This window comes from Microplitis demolitor, chromosome 4 (assembly GCF_026212275.2).
Source record: "Microplitis demolitor isolate Queensland-Clemson2020A chromosome 4, iyMicDemo2.1a, whole genome shotgun sequence".
NCBI classification, from domain to species: Eukaryota; Metazoa; Arthropoda; class Insecta; order Hymenoptera; family Braconidae; genus Microplitis; species Microplitis demolitor.
In genome coordinates this window covers 13,824,834-13,836,760 of record NC_068548.1, presented here as the reverse complement: position 1 = coordinate 13,836,760, position 11,927 = coordinate 13,824,834, and the positions used below count along the sequence as shown (strand labels likewise).

At 31.4% G+C, this 11,927-nt stretch overlaps 1 protein-coding gene across 1 annotated transcript; it reads left to right on the top strand.

Moving 5' to 3' along the window:
• The first annotated feature begins 1,715 nt into the window (after positions 1-1,715).
• LOC128667543 (protein GrpE-like) lies at positions 1,716-5,015 on the top strand. The gene is made up of 3 exons (XM_053737917.1): positions 1,716-1,872; positions 4,412-4,618; positions 4,846-5,015. The coding sequence occupies exons 1-3, from the start codon at positions 1,716-1,718 to the stop codon at positions 5,013-5,015; spliced, it is 534 nt and encodes a 177-aa protein (XP_053593892.1).
• The last annotated feature ends 6,912 nt before the right edge of the window (positions 5,016-11,927 follow it).

Genomic DNA, 11,927 nt, shown 5'->3' with positions numbered 1-11,927 from the left:
TTAGATATTTTGATATATAGTTTATATTGACAAATATTTATAAACATTTTTTAACCAAAGTGCACGTGCTGAAGTTTATATGCGCGCCATTTAAAAGCGAACCAATCAGGCTCCGTCTTTTATATAACAAATGTTTTGATTGGTTGATTTTCACCTCAACAGAGAAATTGTTTACTTGAGAAGATAAAAATCTCTCAAGAAACTTAAATCCAAAATAAGTCTAGACAAACGCCGAGAAGTCGGACACATCATATATACATATATATATATATTTGTAAGTTTTTGTTTTTTATATAAATAAATAAACATTTATTTATTTATTTATAAATATTAACTTAATTATTGAATTTATGTGTGATTATAAATAAATCATTTATGTAATATAATAATAATAATTAAGAATATAATACAAATGGAAAGATTTGTGGTGTCTATGTGTGTGTGTGTGTGTGGTGAAAAGAAAAATATATATTTAAACAATAAATACAATTATTTTATTGTTTTTTATAATTGAATAAATGAAATAAATAATTATTAAATAATAAAATTGATTAAGTAACAATGGTTTTGTTATAAATACTATCCTTCAGCTATATAGTTATAAGTTCACCACCACACACACACACACACACACACACACACACACACACACACACACACACACACACACACACACACACATTGATGCTATAACTCTTCTGTATTCTTAATTAGAAATATTATAACTAATAAGTTGAGTCATGAAAAAAATACTTAGTAGTTAATGAAACGTAAGTAGTGGTTAAAATAAAAAATTCAAGCATGATGTTAATAAACTAATATCTATTGCAATAAAAAAATTAGGTTTTAAGTTTGGTATCACTATGATGCTAATTTTATAGTAACATTCGATATTTGTCATATAGAATCAATTATCTTTTTTAATTTATTATTATTTTATAAGTATCACATCGATTCAAATATTTTATACGAAAATAAATATTGTTGATACATATTAATAATCTTATTTCTTATTGTAGATTCCCAGCAAGTATTTTTCAAAAGCAAAATTTTAATCATCATCATCGTAAGCTATCGATAATTTCCTGAGGTAAATATATATATATATATATATATATATATATATATATATATATATATATATATATATATATATATATATATATATATATATATATATATATATATATATATATATATATATATACGTTTTGTGTTTCGATATTTTAAAATTTTTTTTTTCTTTGTTCTTCAAATTATAGATGGATAATACGTTGACTCACAGTTATGTAATTCCTCGAACATGGGATGAGAATTATACAAGTGATGAGCTCATTGAAATCATCTGCAATCAATTAGAGCCCTACACGATTGAAGATCAAAATTTTTATTCTGGACCAATCATAACTGTTGCTGGAGTAGCAACCATACTGAATGTTTTTAACCACCGGCTTTGTTGGTGGTTTGCGTTACCGGGTGATCTAGCACCATCGGAAGAGAATTATAGATTCAGTCCGAATTTTATAAACATCGGACAATGGGCTAAACGTGATATTATAATGTATGATGATGGTGATGCTGACACAATAATCATCGATGATGATGATGATGATCATGATGATGATTTTATATTTAATCATAATCAGCGACGTGACTTGGAGGGAGCAATAAGACAGCAAGGGATTAGAGATAGACAGTTCGCATTATTGAACAGAATGCGACATAATAATGCGAATCCAGATGATGATGTTGGACTTGAACTTGATCCTCTGTTTGAAGAAGAGGAAACGGGTTTTGCTACATGTCAAGATCCAGAATCAAAAATTCAAGAATTAAACAGGGAAATCCGGGAACTACGTGAAGAAAATGAAAGTTTAGAGAGAAGATTAATTATAACTTTTTTTTTTCTAAAAATATTTTATCATGATTTTTTTTTATTGTGACTTTGTTTTTTTAGAATTGATTATTTAATTAGTTAGTTAGTTTTTAAGTTAATCAGTTTTACTTTAAACTTACATGTTTTAATTATTTATTTGAAATTTGAAATAATTGAAATTAGTTATTTATTTAAAATAAGTTTAAAAATCTATTGATCTCCATTTTTTTTCTGATTATGATTTTTATTCAGTTATTAATTTTTTTTTTAATCAGGAATGATTATTTAATTATTTAGTTAGTTTGTTCTAAGTCAATCTGTTTTTCCGTTATGTATAAATGGCAACTTTTCTTGTTGTTTTTTTTTTTTTTTGTTTATAATAACTTTATTATTTTTAATTTTTTTTTTTATGAAATAAATGTTCAATTTATTATTGTGCTTCTTCCATATTTAGCATATTAAAAGCTTTGTTTGCGGCTCCTTTCGTACATCTTCTTCCAACCATTGCTCCTTCTCCTCAACATCTTTCTTCACCTGTCGCTGCCGCTCGCTCTACCGCCGCCTTTTTCTCCAAGCCCGCTGCTGCTTTTGCTCTTTCACCTCCTTTGCATGTTTCTCTGAGCGCGCTGCTGCTCGCTTACATACCTTCCCCTGCGCAAACTGACTTTTGAATTTCCCGCTTATATTACTGTCCTTCTGCGCTAGTACCGGCAGGCGACAATAGGGTGAGCATCTGTCACGCAAACTCAACCGAGACAAAAGGCGTGAACTGACTTTTGAATTTCCCGCATGTTTTTTATGATTATTATAATTTTTTTTTTCTAATTACAATTAATAATTTTTTTTTTTTTATTTCTAATGTTTAATCATTTTAATTATATATATATATATATATATATATATATACATATGTATATATATATATTTAAATCTATAATGTGTGAATGGGGTACATATAATAATTAAAAACATTTTAGCTATTTTTAATTTTAAATTTATTGAACAAAAATAAATACATTTAAGATGGCTGTGATACGAATTCAAATTTGTCGTATTTTGAACCGTGGTATAAAATATAAAGACACGCTTCGGTAGCCATGTCGTTGAGATTTTTTAACTTCTCAGCATCACCAATAAGCTCGTTGTTTGTCCTGGTTGGGAAGTAGATGGTGAACTGATCTTCCACATGAGCGACAACTTTAGGTCCATACTGAGTTTTAATAATCTTTATCTCAGTGATTTTGTATGATTTGTCCACTTCCAGGTCTCGAAGCTTTTTAACTGGCAAGATATGCACCAAGCAGTTGATTTTATTAATTTCAGACAAATCCATTCTTAAATTAACCAATAAGAAATTAATTATTGAAACTTATATTATTAATACTTACTTGATATTAAACCATATGTTATATTTCTTACGTTTCAGATAAATTATAAGATATAGATAACAAACTATTGATTTTGTTTGTATGCAGTCACTTGAAAAAAAAAATCCTTTATCCATTAGTGCAAGCTGTTAACTAGAACGTTTCTCGATGTAGACTAAATGCTGTGAGCTCGCGAGCTCAGCGCTCAGCTCATTTCCCCCACTCTAGCTCAAAAACAAGTTCAGACTTGTCGGATGATGTCATCATCTCCGCAGTTAGAAATAGAACAAAGGAAAAAACCAGTTCAAACTTGTCGGGTGACGTCATCATCTACGCAGTTGGAAATAGAACAAAGGAAAAAACCAGTTCAGACTTGTCGGATGACGTCATCATCAGCAAAAAGAAGAGGGGAGAGAAACTATGCCACTAGATGGCATGTCTTCTCTCAAGTACCCGTACTACCCCGAGTTTGAATATATCGATCCTCAAATCATACATTTACGTGTACATATTACATTAATCAGGGTAGGCTACGCTAGTGTCAGCTCTGGGGTTAAGCACAAACACGATTCCAGAACCTGTAACCTAATAGACAAGCCGAGAACCCGCTCTAGTCATTAATAAAATTGTGCATAATTTTTTTTCTTAAAATTTCCCGCTCAGAATATACACACACAGGGCACCATCTATTATAACACGAGCTCAAAATGGCGATGAGCTCAAAGCGAGCTCACGCATGGAAGCTCAGTTAGCATCAAATGGCTGACAAGTGCTCAAAAAGGTCCTAGATAAGCTCACATAACGTCAATTAGCATCAAATGGCTAACAAGTGCTCAAAAAGGTCCTAGATAAGCTCAAATGACAACAATTAGCATCAAATCGACTACCAGTAACTTACCAGCTGCCGGTAAAACAGTTTAGCACGGACACGAACCCACAATCTGTTTTTTCGAGCGGGTGAACCATCCCTACTCATCTACTGATATTAAATGATTGTAAGGTTCACTATGTTAGAGTTTCTCCGCACTGCTATAATCAGATCCGTACGGGAAAATATAGCTGTTGATAATGTTCGATTAGACTGTAGAATAGAAAACGTTTCATGTGTTTTTGAGCTTGCCTAGATTTTTTGATAAATCAATATTTGAAAATTATTTATTTTCAACAGATGAATTGGATGACCATCGACGGGAATTGGCCGATGCAAATGATTTGAGAAGCGGGCCTGATGTTCTGGAAAATTTTGATGATGATACTCGTCTTCCACCTCAAAGAGTACGTCGTCGTGTTCATCGTCCACAAGCGCAGGGAATTTGTAAAGTCAGAAAGGAACCAATTGCCGATCTCGTTGAACGACGACCTCGTGTACGTCTACGTATTTAACGGATTTTACTGGATACTACTCAACATATAGAAAGAAATGGCGTAGCCCAAGTTGTTCAACAAGCACGTGCAAACGTAGCACCAGAGCAAAATAATAATGCAATCATTGTCGTCAGTGACGGTAATAATATTGGAAAGATACTCGCAATAATCATGATAATTCATTCATAATCTCATCGAAATTCATATTAATATTCAAATCGAAATTTATGCATATAGACGATGAACCGAGAGTGCCGCGCGTTGGAAAAAACGAAGTTGAACCAGAAGAGCGAGCTGTGAACCCACTAGAAAGAAATCTTCGAGACGTAGAACTGGATAATGGTGAAGCTAGACAAGCTGAAATTGAACAAGACATCGATACTAATACTGATGTTAATGGTGAATAATTAATTCATTGTATATAAGTTATTGAGTACAATACGGAATTTAAAGAAGTTTCATTTTGTCGAAATCTTAATGTTTTTGGTCAGAAATAGATTATAAGTAAAACTTATAAGTCTATCAATAATATTTGAAAAAAATAAAAATCGTAGAACCAAGCGGAGACCTATTACTTACCTCGATTCTTTAAGGATTTTGCTAAGAAAACAGCCAGTAGTCTTAAGCTTGTAAAAAATGTAGAATGTAACTTTTTCAACACTTGTTTTTTTATTTGTATGTAAAGGTATTTGGGATTCACAATCTTAAGTGTTTTCATAAACAAAATTCAGTAAAAATATTAATTTTTGCTGTTCGCTTATTGGTACGCTAGAAGTTAGCCTGACTTAATACCGGAACAGTCTGCGATGTTTACTTTCGTCACTGACATATGCAGTGTGTTTTATTAAAGTGTCTGGTCTACACACTATAGTCCAATTAAAAATTAATTTGTGAGCTAATAATTAATACAGTCAGTATGCTTGTTATAACCATTCCATTGAATAAGCAGAAACTTTAATTATAAGAATAAAACTAAATTTTTGTACTTGATGTTTTTATCTAAGACTAGTTTACAAAGTTTAACTCCAAAATCTTGTGTTTCATTTTATTACCAAGTATAAAAAAATATTAGTCATTAAATTTATATATTAATCATTAAATTTTTCACAGATTTAACTAGTGAAAGAGAATACAAAATTTTATACATTAATATTATTCACTGTTCCGGTACTGGAGCTTCTGGACTCTTTCGAAAAATGTTTTTTTTTATTTATTAAACTTTGCATAAACTGATATTTAAAAATTTTTCCACATAGTTTAATATTTGTTCTGAAGAATCTATTAAATAGTAAAAACAGTTTTTCTGGTCAATAGTTCACGGTATGAAGGGTAGAGGTACATTCAGAACCAGTGGTTAATACGACAGGTATACGACTCAGCCATAAGCGACCCTACCAAAAATAAAATTCTACCCAATTGAAGTCAGCCGGATCATACCTATGTGGAAAATTCCCACTCCAATAAAATATTCTACCACCTTAAAATCTTTACTAATGAAAAAACCTACCATGATATGATGACTACCAAACAAAAACACTACCAACGTAGCATTTATGAATAAACTTTACCCGTTACATCCCTACCATCAACTTTAAAATAGTCAAAAAAATGAAAAATTTCGATTTTTTAAGTCGGTAAGGCAGAAAATTTCTGAAATAAATAATGGTTCTTAGGACCAAGTTTAATTCTTATGTCTTGAGTTTAAAATTTTCAGCTTTTAAATGTAAATTCAATAATTACATTAAAAATAATAATTCAAACAATATTTATCCGTAAAAAATCACTAACAAGGAAAAATAAAATTTATGCAATATTTTTTATGTCCAAATAAATTTTTTCCCTAATAATTATTCAAAGATAATTATTACAGAGCTCTTCTTTTCAAAAGCGCGCGAAAACGCAGCGTCAGCTTTTTCCACCTTTTTATACGACAAAGAATAGTGGGAGGATAACTGCAATAAGTTTAACGAACAATTAATAAACTGTCGTTTCCTTCTATCAACGACAATAATCAAAACTCCCCATCAATCGCCAAAACAAAGTTTATAAAAAGCCTTAGCACCCATAGCTCACGGCTAGTCAGTTCATATAACTTACGGTCCGCGAATATTCAAACGTCGTATTTTCGTGCGCTTTTATTGCAGGATTCCGCCCTAGGCGTTGAAAGGTCAATAAGGGGATCTTTAATATTTTATTTCTTTAAACCTTATTGCAGGAATCCGTTTCGGCGTTGAATAATCAATAAGGCATTTTAAAATTAACATCTTTTTGCAGTCAATTATCGCAGGAATCCGCTTAGGCGCTGAAAATGCAATAATCGACTTCCTTATCTATTAAAAATCCTCAAAGATTGATAGAAACATCCGGTCCGGTCGAAATAGTGACGCAAATCACGTGAATTTGCGATTCCATCTCGGGCTGAGTTATTTTGAGCATAAAACCACTTTTCGGGTGTGTAAAAAATACGCATTAAACATAAAGTAAAAATCTTACACAAATATCCGTTAATAATAAATATTCTAAAATTATCAATTGTTTAAAAATTGTGAAAAGATTCAGTGTACAAGTGAATTGTAACTAAATCAGTAATAAAAAAGACAAAAATCATAAGTTCAACCGTCCGAGTTTCATTCGAGACTAGCACATAAGTTTACATACTACTATCCCAGCCGCGTCCATCCAACCAAATCCTCCAGGAGAAAGCTGAGTGAGCTGCAACGTTCTGGAGGGATCTAACCTGCCGTGTCTAAGAAGAAAGAAGCATCGAAAGGTAGGTGAAAGATTTACATTCTACTCTTTTCTAAGATAACAGGTTCAACACAAGAGCACCAGTCTCTTCGGAGACGTTTTGGGTTCTTACTTTTCAAAAGATCCACCATAAATAATAAATTATAGGAAGATAAATCTTCCTCGTATTCTTTAATGTTGTCCGCAACCTCCAAATCGCTCGTCTAAATTTTTCTATCGCTACCAAAGGGAGAAATCCCAGATAATTAATTTAATTTTAAGTGGCGGACATAACATATTAAACAACTGAAAATGCAAAAATAAATCAAAATGAAATTTAAGTTCAAAAAAAAATTTTTATTTTTGATCAATTGATTGGTCTTATTATCATCGTATAGCAACAAGAGCTATAATTGAAATCCAATGAAATTTGAAAAAATGTTAATTAATCAAAAATAAAATTAATTTGTTCACCTTAAAATTAAATGTAGATAATAAATGCTGGTTTATGTATTATTATTTTTGTTATATTATCTCCGGACAATAGTGTTTATAGCTTTTTAACTATTAAAAAAATACTAGAAGTAGCAGGCATTGCTTTTCTAATGAAACAAATGTTTATTAAAGTGCATTAGTTAGTTACTTTTAAAAAAATTCCGAAATTCACCTATCAAAAATAGCATAAATATTTTCTGCGCATACTTAATAAATTTTACTATACCAGAAAATTATTTCTCTTTAAACAACGACATTATCTGATGCCTGCCACTTTCAGTATTATTTCAGTATATTCAAACAGACATATAAATAGCTGAGTTTACAGGAAAATTTGGAAAAAACTGAAAATAAAAAAAATTTTTTTTTGTTTTTCTTCCATGTCTTCGAGTCTATTTGATTGATCGATTTGAAATTCCCAGACAAGTTGACGACCAACAAACTCTTTTGATTGCCACCTCAAACATGTTAATCGGTCAGTTCATTAAAAAGATATTAAAAGTTTACATCCACACACGCACACACACACACACACACACACACACACACACACACACACACACACACACACACACACACACACACACACACACACACATACAGACGCTCGGACATTTTTCTGAAAGTAGTCAGAATAGCATGCTAGGGCCTCAAAACGTCTACATCTGATGAAAACTCGATTTTCGAAAATTGGGGTGAAACCAATAACTTCTCGAATTTTTGAAAATTGATAATGTTCTTCACGGAAAGTTGAGAAAGCATTTTTATGCGCGAGTAATTACTTTGGATTTGCATTCCAAAATGGAAACTAAAATTCTCTTAACACAATAAATTTCATCTTATAACAAAAAAAAAAAACTTGTTCTTGATCCAAGAAAATTTTCGGTCTAATTTTCAATTTAAAATTTTTTCGAGGCGAGTGAAAATATTTTGCATCAAAAAATTTTTTTTTTTTTTTTTTTTTTTTTTTTCGTGCATGTAAAATTTAAATTGTGAAATTCATCCAAACACCAACGAAAACAAATAGATTTGGTCGAGTTCCTACAAATCTATATACTAGTTGATGATGAGAAGCTTCTGCTAGATTATTAGTTGTAATTGACGATGAGTGAACAGAGACAATATCCTTCAAAGGAAGCTAAACTTGTTCTAAGTGATGCAAAAACATTTGTAAATTCTCGGGTTGGTCTGGAAATAAGCGTGACTGCTGTCGTATCACATTAATCCCTTCCCCAAAACGCGCTGCGGGAAATAAAGCTAAGGCCTATGATAGCTGTAAGATCTGAGATGATTCTTGACGAAAGCGTAACATTCTCCATTTTCTTGTGATTGCCTAAAAAATTAATGATAGTGGGAGAACATGAAGAAATTGGAAAAAAATTATATTTCATTAAAATACAAATATAAAATTGGAAATTATAACAAAACTAATTCCATTTTAAACAAAATAATTCTCTTTTATTGTTATTATTTTGATTATTTGTATTATTACTCACACGAGTGTAGTGAAACCAACATCCTCTTATGTGTACACATTATTATGTGTACACATTATAATAACAATGATAATAATAATAACAATAATAATAATAATAATAATAATAATAATAATAATCGTACATCTTTTGATAACCTTTACGATTAAAATGGTACTGCTCAAGTCTGGTTCGATCGTATTTATTTTCCGGAACCGTCATCGACGCTCAAAACAGGTCTCGTTTTAGGCGGTAAATGAGACTTCAAAGGGTTTTGAAACTTTTACGAATAAAACAGACTTGAGATTTCGACTCGGGACCGAGTCCGGGTTCTGACCGGACACGCGGCTGAAATATAACTTATTCTAAGTGACGCTGGTGATCATAAGTCTGAAAATATATTGTTAACTTAACCAACAACATAAGAAAAAAAATATAACAAAATAATATATTTTTATCTTTTTTTTTATATACTTTAAGACATAGGGAAGGGGAGACAAAACGAGGTAATCCCAAAATTTTATAAAGAAAAATTTAATTTTTAAATGTTTTCTGAACATTCCAAAATCAAATTTTGGTAAATATAATTGAGCATTCAAAAAATTTTTTTTGTTAAACTTTTTCAGGATTCACTCTGAATTTTAACTCTTAATTCACTCTGGGTACATCCTGAGGAAACACGTAATGCACTTCGGTTCCACTCTACATTGGCTCTGATTAAACTGTGGTTCCAATCTAAAGAGCACTTTTGGATTCGTTCCGAAAACTTTCTGGTTTTACTTTAGAAAGACTCTCGTTTCATTCCAGACTTACATTGGATTTGTTCAGAATTTGATCTGGATTCACTCTGAATTTATACTCTTGAATTACTCTGAATACACTCTGGGAATACTTTGGATATGATCTGGTTTCATTCTGATTTCAGTCTGGTATCACACTTAAAAAAGGGCACAAAACCGCTCTGAAATCACGCTGGAATCAGTATGGTTCCATTCTGACTCTGGTTTCACAGTGGTTCCAGAATATATTTCGTACTGCTAGGGCTTAACAAATTTTGCATTAAGAATTGAAAACGAAAATTTTATTGGAGTGAGAAAAAATTTTCTTGAGCCAAGAAAAAGTTTTTTTGAGCGAAAAAAAATGTCTTAGACCAAAAAATTTTTTTCAGTCTTACAAAAATTTTTGTTTTCATTTCACAATACAAAATGTTTCTTTCACAAAGAAATCCTTCTTTTCTGTGTAGTACTTACTTTTCCCTTCTTACTGCAGCTATGTATTTTTTTCTTTGATTCAATTTCCATGCAGCGACCGGAAATTCGTAAAATTTGCAATCATTTTTTTTTCTCGAATGTTTGCAGTTCACAACACAATAATTTAGATGGCTCATTTCATTTTTTTTTATTAAAAAAAAAACAATATATTGTTATTTATAAATAAAAATTAACAAATGTATCTAATACGCCAGAAGAATAAAACATCCTCCCATAGTACCGGAATTATCCGTAGCTTACGCTGGCGTCGATTTGGTTTCCTCTACTATGACTTCGCACGGAGCTAATTTGTACGCAATAAATACTTTTGATCAAAATGTAAAAATACCCGTAATTCCTCTGTACCCTTTTGGAACGAGCGAAGACGAAGACAGTACTTTGAAGCATGATGATTGATAACACAGACAAACACGATAACAGTACCAGGGCCCGGGAAAATCATGTCGATAAAGTGTTGAGACTTTTGCGCTTAGATCATCTGAATGAGGAAGAGCGTAAAGCATTAGTTTCTCTCGTAGAGAAATACGCACACCTATTCTACATTCCAGGAACCACTGCGCGCGACTCATACTATACCTACTACTGATGACGTTCTCGTAAATACTCGACAATACAAAAACCCTCCCGCACAGAGAAATAAAAAAACAAATTACAGAACTAATGTTAATGGACATTATGGAACCTTTGAATTCACCATACAATTCTCCCTTATGGATAGTACCCAAAAAGGCTGACTCTAAAGGCAATAAAAGATTTAGTAATTGATTATCGCAAATTAAATAATAAAACTGTTAAAGATGCATATATACTACCGTTGATGAATAATATTCTTGATCAATTAGGTGGAGCGATTTATTTTTCAGTATTTAATTTAAAATCCCGTTTTTATCAATTAAAAGTAGATCCAAAAGATAAACATAAAACAGCATTTATAACTTCTCATGGTCATTATCAATTTAACAGAATGCCATTTGGACATAAAAATGCTCCAGCATCGTTCCAAAGGTTAATGGATTCAGTGCTACGCGGGTTACAAAGAGCAGATCTCTTTGTTCTTCTCTCGAAGAACATAATATTAAATTTTAAAATCTGGCTGAACGTTTGCAAAATGCAAATATAACGCTTCAAACAGATAAAAATCAATTCTTAAAGAAATAAGTAATTTATTTAGGCCATCTTATATCTGCTGACGGTGTCAAGCTCGATCCCGATAAAATAAAAGCGATTCAATGTTTCAAAGCACTCGTAAATACAACACAAGTGAGGGAATTTCTTGGACTTCCTGGTTATTATCGGCGATTTATTAACGATTTCGCAATAATTGCTAAATACCTATCTGATCTTACAAGTA

Excerpts from the sequence above, each read along its gene's own strand:
- LOC128667543 (XM_053737917.1), top strand. The coding sequence starts at position 1,716 with ATGCGACATAATAATGCGAATCCAGATGATGATGTTGGACTTGAACTT. Across the intron at positions 1,873-4,411 it reads ACTACGTGAAGAAAATGAAA|ATGAATTGGATGACCATCGA; the intron begins GTTTAGAGAGAA and ends TATTTTCAACAG. Across the intron at positions 4,619-4,845 it reads ACGACCTCGTGTACGTCTAC|ACGATGAACCGAGAGTGCCG; the intron begins GTATTTAACGGA and ends TTATGCATATAG.